Raw genomic sequence first — 12,578 nt, 5'->3', positions numbered from 1 at the left:
CAAAGAGATTTTTTCCAAAGACTGCCAGGAAAAAAAAAAAAAAAGAGAAAAATAAATAGTTGATGCCTAGTTTGTGCCTCTTTCTGTATGTTCCTCCTTCCCCTTTTTTTGTTTGTTCTTCTCACCCATTGCCAGTTGGACTGACATCGTTAATTCCTTGAAAATACAACTTTAGATGGTGCTGAACAAGATCACAGCTCCAAACTAATTTGTCATGGTACTGAATTTGTTTTCACCCAATCCCAAAGTGCTCCTTCTCACTTAGGAAAAAAAAAGTGGCTTATCTTTGTATTTACATTTCTTTTTGAGAAACATTAAATTCTCCACACCTGTATGAAGGTTAAGTAGCAAGATTTCCCTCCCTCCTCAAAACATTAAATACTTTGTATTTAAGTATTTTTAATTGAAATGCTGATTTGAAAAGTTTTAAACATGTTATGTCAAGCCTTGCCCTAGTGTTCAGCAAATTATATCAGTTGCTTTACATTGGTATTGTGTGGATCCTAAGTTTGCACTGAATTTTGTCTCATATAGATTAATTGTACCAAAACCTCTTTTCAAATCTTGTGCTCACCTTCCTAATATCTGTGACCTTAGAGCTGCAGGATGTTTTCTTGCAGCATTTTGTTCTCCTGTCATGATAAAAGCTTGTAGGTACAATTGCTGATGGATTCCAGGTGAATAGTGGGAATAATTTGTTAATAGTTTTACATAAACATTATATGAGCCAATATGGGTGTGGGCTCAGACTCAGGCCACAGATAAAACAGGTTTTCAGGAAGCCCAAATGTTACTGTATGCTTTCACTCCTGTTCTTTCAGTGAATAGCTTCAGTTTTAAGTCAGGATTTGGGACTCTCTTTACCTAATTTTATCCATCTAAAATTCAAACTGCAAAGTTTTACTGCATACTAAGGTGTGCTTCACAAGGGAAAGACCTTTTCACAAGCACTGGCAGAAGACAATTAGTTCATTTTCTCTTTGATATTTCCTACAACAGTGGGACTTACTCTCCAGAGGTGCCTGTTTTTCCCCCAGCACTGACTGTATCAGTAGTGCAGTTGCTAGTCTAGACTGGAGACCCAGCTTTGGAATAACTTGAATGAAGTGCAATGAGCCCTGTTCCATAGCTGCACTACAAATGCTCTACAAACCCTTTTGTTTGCAAAGTGACTGGCTTTTCTCCCCAGAAGGAGAACAGCATAGAATCATTAAGGTTGGAAAAAAATCCTCTGAGATCATTGAGTCCAATCTTTAACCAACCATCACATATCAACTAAACCATAGCACTAAGTGCCACATCTGCTCATCTTTTGAACACTTCCAGGGATGGTGATTCCATCACTTCCCTGGGCAGCCTGTTCCAATGCTTAACCACTCTTTCAGGGAAGAAAGTTTCCTCATGCCCAACCTGAACCTCAGCTTGGTGCAACCTGAGGCTGTTTCCCCTTGTCCTGTCACTTGTTGCCTTGCACAAGAAACCGACCCCCCCTTGCCTCAGCCTCCTTTCAGACAGTGGTAGAGAGCAATGTCTCCCCTTTGTTGCTCCAGAATAAACCCCACTACCTTTAGCTGCTCCTCATAGGACTTACGGGTTCCAGACCCTTCACCAGCTTTGTTGCCCTTCTCATACAGCAGAAGGAATCAAAATCAGTATGTTTGATTTGCTTTCAGCTCTCTCCCCCAGTGCTTTTTACAAACACTAATTTTTACTCACAACATCCTAGCAAAGGAGGTGCTAGGAAGCTTCAGCAGCTTTGAGAAAATATAGGGAGTCTGAAGTACATATCTGAAGTGATAAAAAGGACTGAGGAATTGCAGTTCCAGTTCTGTATTTGTAAAGTGGTTTGGTTTTTTTTCTGATTCAATAGAATTTTTTTTACCCATTTCTTTCAAAGGTCTCAACATAACTACTTGAGAATTACTCGAATTCTGAAAAGTCTTGGTGAACTTGGATATGAGAGTTTCAAATCTCCACTGGTAAAATTTATTCTGCATGAAGCTCTTGTGGAAGATACCATTCCCAACATTAAGCAAAGTGCTCTAGAATATTTTGTGTATACTATTAGAGACAGAAGAGAAAGGAGGAAACTGCTGAGATTTGCCCAGCAACATTATACCCCCTCAGAGCATTTTATCTGGGGACCCCCAAGAAAACAGAAATCAGAGGGAAGCAAAGCAAATAAAAAGCCAGCATCTCCAGTTTCTATTCCCAACAGTCACATTTCTAAGCATAAGAAACCAAAAGAGCCTAAGAATACATCAGCAAGTGGAAGCTCAGCTGGTAAAATAACTGAAGAAAGAAAGGCAGAATTCACAAAAAATGGGGAAGAAAATGATCAGGATGAACAAGAAGTGAACTGTGATGCTGTTAGGCAGAACAACAGTGAAAAGAACAGTGACACTGATACCAGTCAACTTTCAAAATCAGAAGAAATTAATGATAATTCAGACAGAAAGGAGGACGCTTCTTATTCCAAAAAAGATGATGAAAATCTGAACAATGACTGTGGAAATCACCCAGGCATTATAGAGGAAGATTTATGTAACACTGAGAATACTTCAAATGACCCATCAGCAGATCTACAGGATAATCTTGATAAGGATGCAGTTTCAGGGGGAACCACCACAAAAACTAAGGATGAGCTCAAACCATGAGTCTGATATTTAAAAAAATCTTTGTTTCACTTTGAATGAAGCAAATTATTCATTGCTTCTTAATTTTGATTGAAATTTCCATCTAATGTTAGTTTACAAGACTATGCTTGTTGCAAATGCATCAGATAAGGCTTCTGTTAGGTTAATGAGTTTTGGTTTTTTCAACCTCAGTTTATCAGCAGTCAGCCAGGTGTGTCTCTTTAAAACAATCATGCATATTGAAAGCTAAGAAGTTCATTATCTTTTCCAGACAGATTGCAGAGAAAAGCTTATCTACTTTTTAAAATTCATCCAGTATTGAAAAAAAAAAAAAAAAAAAGTGTAACAACTAAAATGCCTTGGAACATCAAAATTTTTAAGTTTGCTTTAAGTTTTGTTTTCCATTTAGGCAATTACTAGAAATTATTTCCAAAATATTTCAAATTATTTCAAAACCACAGTTTTTTTACCCTAGTGGTGATTTTTTTTAGGAACTGTGGTCATGATTAATAGCGGTATTTGCACAGTATCTTTTAGCTTAGATTAGCATCTTTGTTGGAGGCACTTAACAATGGATAGCATGTATCATGTCCTGTACAGCTGGGATTCACTGTACATTGTATAAAAGTTTTAGCTTACAAATCCTTACAAAGTTTTAACTTATGAATCAAATTTAACTTAAAAAGCTGTATCCACAGCTTTTGGATACAAGGGACATTGCACTTTAGACTTCTTTTATTCCCTGTTAAATTCTCCCTTCTCTTGACTCGTTTGTTACAACTCATCTGGGGGGAGGGATCTCTTTGATCTCTCAGATTTGGTCGCAGTTTGAAAGCTCTCTGCTACTCAGCTGTAGTAAGACGACTGCCCCAGCTGGGTTCAGCACCTGGAAAGCCTCTGGACAGCTGAAAAACAGTCTCGTTACCACAGAGCACTGCCTTATCAGCAAAGCCATCAGAGAAAAGGTCACCAGGCATGGCAAGTTGTGTCTTACTTGAACTTCAATGTTTCCTGGCCAGTTTTGGGTAGAATCTGCGCAATGGAGTCACCTGTTGCTGGTCTCAGAGACAAAGGCAGTCCTGATACTTCTTTGCAGATGTCTGTTCCCTCTCTTTGCTCTCTTATCATAAGTCTCACAGTTTTATGTTATTTTGATAAGCAATGTAAACTTAAGGCAGGCCAGTCTGTTGGCTGGGCTGGAGCCCCACAAGTAGGATTTTCACTGTTAAGATCTTTCCCAGCTTCTACCAAAGAACTGTGTGCTCTCCTTGAATAGCTTCTGATTTTCTGCTGTTCAAGTCAAACGGTAGTACCCAGCAAGTCAGTTGTGCAGAATATGAATTAAAAAATAATGCAGGTGAAAGTCACACTTCCTACAGTTCTAAAATACTCTAAAACTTCTGTATGTATTTTCTGTTTAAAAGTGTGCATATTATCCACTGCCTTTAATGTATTGCTGATTAATGTTACGAGGCAAGAGGCTGACTAGAGCTTGAGCGTCAAAATGCTACATGACTTTATTCAAGTCTTATAACTCTAAATGATGAAGTTTTCAGGGGTTTCAGAGCATAGACAAAATGTCTTCTATTCTGTTTTGCTAATGCCAATCATGGCAATGCATCATCCATTTTTTTCTCCAGGTAGTGTTGGTTCTTGGGATCAAATAGAGTGGCAGTTAGGGATCTTGGCACTGTGGAAAAGGATCAGGCTCTTTCCATCCTAAAGATGCAGAGAAGAAGGAAGATGTATTTCTCCTTTTGTGGTGACTTGTGAGGAAAGGAACTTACATACCTGGATTTTTCTTTAGGCATTATTCAAGTAGGCATTAAGTTTGTCTGAGCAGAAATGCCCTAAAGAATTCCAGCCACTACCTTTTTAAGGCCAGAAAGATCCTGAGAAGCCTTTCACAATTCCCTGGTCATGAACTGGAATCCCCTTGTTCGTGTTCGCCTCTGACCTTCAGAAAAGAAGGGAAGGAAGTGCTGTGATAAAACTGTGTAGTAAAGGACTCTGCCCCTCCACATGGAAAGGCAGGACATTTCATTTTCTTCCTATGACTTCTTCAGTCTTGAGTGCCTAACTGTGCAAACTTCATAGAGTTGTTCTTATATAGTTATTTTTTGAGTATCATAGGGGAAATGGATACCTTGTGTATAGGGAACATAACTATAGCATAAGAAGCTATACAAAGCCTTCAATTTATGAACTTTAGTGTTAATTTTAAACACTTTACAGAAAATGTGGAGTATTGACATGAAATAAGGGATGACAGAGGTGTTATTATCTTTATAGTGTCATTTGATTGACCTCAGGAGATCTTTTGTCTACTGAATAAAAGAAGAGAAATCTTGCCCTGATTTTAAACAAAGTTCTTGGGATGTGCATCCAGAAGATTACTCTGCAGTATTCCATTATCATGACATATCTCTCACTTAAACATGCTTACTGGTTCAATGTTCATAATTAAGTACTTAAAATACTTTTAATCTGACTGATTAATCTGCATTAATCTGCATTAAGGGGCCAAGGTATCTGAAAATATTGTCAAGAACTTTGGTACTTACACCTGTATTAACTCTGCAATGTTTTTTGGGTTTTTTTTTAGTCTGCAACACAATATATTCTCTCAGTTTTCATAGAAGAGTAGTGGCATATCAGTTGCCTACAAAGACCTATGGGGACTATGTAAGTGAGGGTTTTTGTGTTAGGTGGGCTCCTGCACTCTCTAATCCTTGTTCTACAGCTTTATCAACAGAATTACTCCCAAGGGACACTTCAGCTTTAACTAACAAATTTATATAAAACGTGACAGTTTATCATTCTTTTCATGGAGAAAATGTTTCTTCTGAGTTTGCAAGTACTTAAAAGAAGGGTTTATTGCAGGGCAATCATACAGCGTAGTGTCCCATTGAGATTTGTGAGGATCAAGTGGGTGCACTGTATGCATTTTTGTTACAGAATCATGGCCTTAGCAACCAGAAGCACCCTGTGCTTGAAGTTTCTAAGTATTGGTTTTCAGGTTTACAGTATATGTACAATATATGCGTGTGTTGAAATGATTGTATTCTCATAGATGCCAGTGCATAGTTGGTTAACCATCGCTTCAGTAACTGAGGGTGTGCAAAGAAAGCCAAGTCATTTGCTTACTGTTAAATTTCTTTTTGTCTTGCTATATGCTTAAGTATTCAGGGATTTCTGTGTACTTACTACAATAGTGTATTTTGGCCCAGTGTTAGACTAGAATCTGAGCTGTTCATGTGTTAATTGAACAGAACCTTCCATATGAAGGTTCTTCCCAAGTGCGTACATCTGAGTAGCCTCTGGTACTGTTAAGTGGGAGTAGTGTGTACGTGCACATACCTGTGAATTTGATTTTAAGGATCTTATGGCGAGGGGATATGAATGTGCAACTTCGAACAATGCTACTGAGTACACAGATGAGTACACACAAGGCAATCATACAAATCATGCAAAAATGCAGCACTTTAAGGTTAGTTACAGCTCTGTGCCCTACTATGCCACACAAGTGTGCCTCAGTACCTGATACTGTGTTGGTGTAGAGACTGGAGGCTTGGGTACATGAGGTGTGCAGCACAGACCATTCAGAGCAGAAGAGTAGTTACATCTGTCCATGTATCTAGGAGCAGGTCCGAGGTCTTTATGTTCATGTTGCTCAAATAAAATCTTGAAGGATGCTAAAAATAAGTGCAATAATCCTTTGAGAGCTGTTCCCTGGCTTGGGTCAGCTCCTCAGTTTCCTGCTCTAAGATTGCAGCACTCTAATATATTAGATATTTGTATAATCATTGTTAATATTTCATGTAACCTAGTGTAAGCCTCCCTGAACTATTCCAGGATAATTCTAATAATCTGCAGTTGCATATATCTGTACTATAAACAGAAGGTTTACAGACCTTAAAAGCTTGGTACAATATTGATGGATGATCCAATGAGGTAAGACAAGTGACATTTGCTGGATTTAAACAGAAAACAGCTCTTGTTTGTTTTTAAATAAAATTTATGTCTACCTGTTTAATTGAGAGGTTATTTTACCCCTTTCTTCTTCTGACTGTTGTGATGGTACTGATCACAATTTATAGTTATATATGTTTAGGTGAAAATGTAATTTTTTACACCACACTTTTGCAGGTAACATAACATATTGAATTTCCTTGACAAAAGCTGTATTTATGAATAAGATGCAAGTATGTGAAGCAAGTTTTGCCATTAATAAAAGTGTGACAATATCATGCTGGTGATGTATGTTGTCCTCAGAATTGCCAGTGGGGATCAGAACCAAAGATGTTTCTAGCCTTGTGTCTGCCTCCAGTGCTGGCCACCAAAAGATGCTGTGAAACAAAGAAATTACACAGTGACCCCATTTTTCTCCAGGAATTTTTTGATTTTGAACTCGTGGTTTCTTTCAGTATCTTCAGTCTCTTGTGGCTGTGAGTTCCATGTTTTAATGGTTTTTTGTGTGGAGAAGGTGATCTTTTATTTGTCTCATATCTGTTTATTAAAGAATTGCTACTGCGTTTGAACACAGTACTACAAGTACTGTAAGATGAAGAGTAATCCACTTCAAATCAGTTTTTAAATGCCACGAGAGATTCTAATGACAAAATACCTGCTTAGGCAGAAAATGTCCCATGTTTCTTCTGCTTTTAGGCAGAAGATGTCTGCTTAGGCAGAAACTTGTCCTAAGTTGAAGACAGTGCTACCTTACCTGTTCCTTCCGAATACCTATTTGCACATAAATCCTTTTGTAGACTAGTGCTAAAAGTGTAAACTAAGTGTTAAAAGTCAGATTCCAACTGCAGAACAGGGTTGATTTATTTTTTTTCTTACCTGTGTAAAAACAAAATCAGTCAAATGGAAAACCTATTCCTAGCCCACATACGAGTGAGCTACCTCTGGATTTGGAGCAACGAGCATCAATAAATCTAACATTGTGATCATGTAGAAGATGGAAATCATTCCACATTTTAGTAATTTGTTTTGATACTTGTTCACAGTTAAAATTGCAATTGGAGTAACTGGTCAAAAGGTATTTTTATGGCTGTCAGAGTCTGAAAATGGGTCAAAAAAGGCTTAAGCGTGTACAACCCCCCTCAATTCACATTATGGTCAACACCATGGTTTCACTATTTACAGATATTTAGATGCAGTTCTCCAAGGGGAGTGCGCATTGTGTCTCTGTAATATCTTTGTGCTCAGTATTCGCTGCGAGCTGTTTCTTTCCTTGAAAACTGTGTTCCCTTTTCAGCCCTTGTTCTTAAGTACACTTAGTTAAGACCTTTGGTGAAAGCAAGAATTTACTTTAAAGAACAGGTTTATTACATGCTGTACGTAATGGACTACTAAAATGCAGTTCAAAAGCTATAGAGATCAATTCAATAGAGACCTCATTTCTTCTTAGAAATGTGGCTCTTTAATTCTACCATGCTTACAAGTTCAGTGGTGTATTCATCAGCTAAAGTTTATTGTGAAATATACTGAATGTACTTACTGCTGTGGCTAACCATGTGAAAATTATTGTTTTGCAGTGAAAAAGGTTATGGCACTTATATTTTTGGGATCTGCTGAAGCATGTTTGCTAATCATTAGTTGCTCTTTTTTTTTTTTTCTGTGTTTTAAGGTATTCCACGGTTGTTTGCCCTTTATGCAGTTTGATTTTGGCAACAGATGATTAAGTGTAGTTTTGCACTGATAAAATTTGAAAATATCATAGACTTCGTTGTTGAAATGTATTCTAAGATAAAAGTGCAGTAAAAAGAAAAAACCCCAAAGCCCAACAATTTTTACTTGCAAAATGGAACAGCTCTATGTCAATTTTTATGAATGGTCCTGCTCTCTTCTCTGTATTCCTTTGCAGTGTTTAATCACAGAATGCCATGCATGTTTGGTAGTACCAACACCATGTGTATGTGGTAGGAGTGGTAACCAGTTTCTGGATTTGTAATGCACTATAAAGAGATATTTTATAATTCTGTATCTGTATGGCAGTGTTATGCCAAAAAAATTGTATAAACATAAAAAGCAATAGTTTATGTTGCTTACTGCTATGTTTTAAATAATTTGTAAAATTAAATACTTGGATTTCCTTTCAGGTAAATATATTTTTAATAACAGCAGCCAAAAACTCTGAACTAATAAAGCTTCTTCATTTAGCAGCATTGTTTTAGCAACATATACAAATATTGTGTAGCTCTAATAATGTGCAGTTGCTGTTTGGCGCTTGTTTTTAAAGTCTTCTGTAAATATATTAACACTTAAAAGGAGGGAATTAAAGGCTCTGGTCCTCCTCTTTTTGTTGTCAGTGGCAAAATGACCATGGATAGTAGAGGAATGAGGGAAGGCCCAGAGTCAGCTTTTCTAAAAGTCCATGGTTCATTTTTTAAATAAGAAAAATGTATACTATCAAAACACTGTTAACATTAAAGAGTAAAATATCGCTATGATCATGCAGGCATAAACTGTCTGGAGCAGTCAAAACCAGGCTGCTGCTGCTTAAATGTAGCAGGGAAACGTTTAACCTGCTGTTATTTTTTATCCTGTGCTGAAGCTGCAGGATTGGATGGCTTCAGTTCTGGATTTGCAGTAAGCTGTTAGTCACATGGTGTGAGTGCAGATGTATAAAGTTCTATAAAGGGCCCAGCAGATTTGGAAAGGGTTTCCTAATCTCACATGTTTCTTCTTAAAGAGGAGAAACAGGTTCTCCTCACACTGAAGGAGGACTTCCCATGTGGTCTGTGTCTCAAATCAAGCTTGGTGTTAAGATGGCTCTATAAACCTACTTCTGTGATGTCGGGTCACCCAGGCTTGGCACTGAGCTCGTAGCCAATATCAATGGTTGTCAGTGTGTTTCTCTCCAGAAAACTCAATTACAGCTCCCTGAGGCAGCTGCTGTGGCTCATCTGCCCCTTGGCAGTCACCCTCCTGTGCCTGGGAGCATGAACAGCACCAAAAAAGGCAGGGCCCCTGTGGAAACACACACTGATGTTGCTGGCTGAAGCACCTGCGACTCCAGACTTTGAGCGTCTGCAGTAAAAATGCTGCTCTTGTGTGAGCACAGACCCTCATGGGTGCCAGAGCCACTTGTGAAGTTTGTTTGGTGCGCATTCCGAGAGTAAGAGCTTAAACTGGTATCCCAAATTTAGCTGGCCCTTAGCTGAGTTAAGCCTGAGCAGCTTCTGGAGGAGGTGCAGCAAGGGGCTGGTGAGCGCAGCGCCCTGTGCCTTGCCCACTGCCTCCCCCTGGGGCAGGCACCCGCAGGGAGCACAGCCACACAGCCTGCCAGCTCGGGAGGGGGGCTGCCTGCTCCCCTGTATCTCTCAGGGCATCCACTCACTTCCTTTGCTTCATTTTGGGGGGTAAAATCTAGGGAATTTCCGAAAGCTGCTGGAGTGATGGTGACGCGTGGAGCTGAGTTCTGCACTGGAGGGGAGAGCACACAAGGAGGGACTAAAGTGGCAGGGCTTGTGTTTGAGCAAGGTGAGCTGGGAAGCACTTCTGTTATGCACAGAGCAGTGGTGGAGACAGCCAAAATTAATGGCAACTACCTCTGTGGTTTAGGGAGCTAAACCACAGTTTTGTTTTGTTTTGAAATTGTTCCATTGAAATACTTTTCTAACAGAGCTATGCCATAAAACTGGGAGGAGAATGTTTTATTTTCATGATCTTGAGAAGGGTCTAAGACATCTATAAAGGCCACATTAATTGCAAAAATGTGATTTAGCTAACCAAACCTGGGAATACTCTTCTTAAAATTACATTTTAATTGATTTATTTTGCTTTGTTTGCCAGGGATGGGTAATAAACTGAAAGAAAAAATATTAAATACCTTTATTCTCTGGGGTTAATCAGGCCAAGTGTTATTCCTGCAAGGTTAAATCAGTATGACTGGAGAGTGTCTGCAGTTTAAAAATAATCCTCCATAGAAGCAGTACAAGTATCCACCAAGTATTTTACAGTTAAATAAAGGCATCTAATGGCATTGCCTTTTGGGTGTTACATTCATGTATCTTCAGAGTTGCATTACATTGTAGACAAAACTTCAGCATGACTTTATTGACTCATCTGTACCTATAAGGGACCTGGAGCTTCAGCTCCGTGAAACCTGTTCTTTAAAAAGTGTCTCTGTTCAGTGGGGGCAGGTAGATGGGATGTTTAGAACACTGGTGTGCCCTGCTCTCTCTGCACTCCTGGCTGGCACAGGCAGCCAGTCCTGCAGAGTCTGGGGCCGGGATCATGGCCCTGCTCCCGCCTCTCCAGAGATGCTCTGATCCAACAGGTTCCATTGCCCCAAAAGGAGATGAGCTGAAGATTTGACCGTCTCAGAGAGATCTGGTCAGGATCCAGGGCTGGGCTGGGGATTGTCCTGCCTCACCCCTGGGCTCTGATTCCTGAAGGCTGTTACGTGCCCTGTGAGTTTATTGACCTGTCCAAGAGCAATAACTTGCAGCAATTAATGGCAGCTTGGATCTTTCCTTATGTATAATTTTGGACTGCACCTTATGGGGTGAGGTTAAAAATGAAACTATTTTTCATTATGAAAAGCAAATTCAAGAAGGTTTAATTAGGCCCAAGTATTTACATTGTCTGATAAACTCGTAGAATGCTTTAAAAATATTTTTATATTGTATGTGCAATGCATTAGATATTTTTGCAGGAAATATTATATAGACATTGTAATTTTAGTCTTACTGAATGTGGGGAAATGTTTAAAATTCAACTGGCTCTTTCTATTTTTATTTAATGTATAAATCAGACATAATTCATGCATAGTTCCTTCCAGGTTTAGACATTTATTGAGCACTATGTTATGGTTATAAACATTTTGTGACAGCTGTTTCAAATTTCAGAATAGAAAAGAAAAAAAAAAAAAGAAACCTTACATTTTAATTTCTCCAATTTCCTCTAAAAGCTTACAGAAGGAAGCCTTGAATTTTCAGCATCCAAACTGGCAGCTGAAATTAGAGCCTTGAATTACTTCTGAGAACTAGGACTTGGGATCTTCAGTCCTATATGGGATCTTCAGTCTGTTGTAAGCAGATCTGTAGTGCTTAGTTAACTGAAAATGCAGAAATTTAGTAGAATTGTTCAAAACTACAAGGCACCTAATGCTGATACTTAATATCAGGTGTTATTGGGAAGTCTGTGAAGGGTTTTTCTGCATCAAGAGGAAGCTCAGAAGCAGTCTAGTCCTTCAGTCAGATTTGAAAATATTAATATGGACCCCTTCTCTCTTTTATGGTAAGGACACTGTGATAATGGAAACTTTTTTTTTTTACAGTTTAAAATGTCAAAATAACCCCTTTGTTATGCTGGCACACATTAACAACATCCCCCCGCTCTGGTGCTTGCTTCTTGCTCCTCCTCAGTCACCACCATACCGCGCCCAAAGCTGGCGCTTCTCAGTGATCCTGTCCGGATCTGTGGGTGCCCAGCACCATGGAGGTGACCTGTGACTGGCACTGGTGGCCGTGTCCTGCGTGGCCTCAGGCACTGCTGAGGAGATGATCACACCCCGCTCTTCAATGAGGAAAGCTATATCTACAGTAAGCATCTGGTTTTTCCTCTTCCTCCCCAGATTTGACCCTTTTGTAAGATTGAATTTTGAAGCAATTCCCAGAACTTGACCTCTTCCAAGGCTGCACACTGCCTGGTCCTGGAGGGGACACTGCATTCCAGGCTGCAGCAGGTACCTGCTGCTTACTGTTCTTTCCTTGCTCAGCTGCTGCTCCCTTTTCCAAAGCACAAGCAGCTTCTCCCAGCTTCCCACATTGCCCTGTCCAATCGATAGGTAGCAGCCCATGCGTGCATTGTTTTGGGACATCTTTATTCAATCATTGTCCATATTTTCAAGGCCTTGGCTGTTATCCCACCTTTAGACCGTGCAGACACCTGGTGCCAAGCTCCGTTCACCCAGATAGATGGTGA

The 12,578-nt window shown here is 39.4% G+C and overlaps 1 protein-coding gene across 4 annotated transcripts in view; it reads left to right on the top strand.

Moving 5' to 3' along the window:
• Positions 1-8,812, top strand: part of OGFRL1 (opioid growth factor receptor like 1) — an 86,684-nt gene extending 77,872 nt beyond the window's left edge. For all 4 annotated transcript variants that reach the window (XM_041477328.1, XM_041477327.1, XM_041477326.1 and 1 more), the window contains one exon: positions 1,898-8,812. In XM_041477328.1, coding sequence (XP_041333262.1) covers positions 1,898-2,657 — 760 coding nt within the window. In that variant the 3' untranslated portion in view covers positions 2,658-8,812. The remainder of the gene's footprint in view (positions 1-1,897) is intronic.
• Positions 8,813-12,578: the final 3,766 nt, after the last annotated feature.

This window comes from Pyrgilauda ruficollis, unplaced genomic scaffold, assembly GCF_017590135.1.
Source record: "Pyrgilauda ruficollis isolate IOZ18807 unplaced genomic scaffold, ASM1759013v1 scaffold40, whole genome shotgun sequence".
NCBI classification, from domain to species: Eukaryota; Metazoa; Chordata; class Aves; order Passeriformes; family Passeridae; genus Pyrgilauda; species Pyrgilauda ruficollis.
Note: the sequence above shows the minus strand (reverse complement) of the source record. Positions and strands in the feature narration are given on the sequence as shown.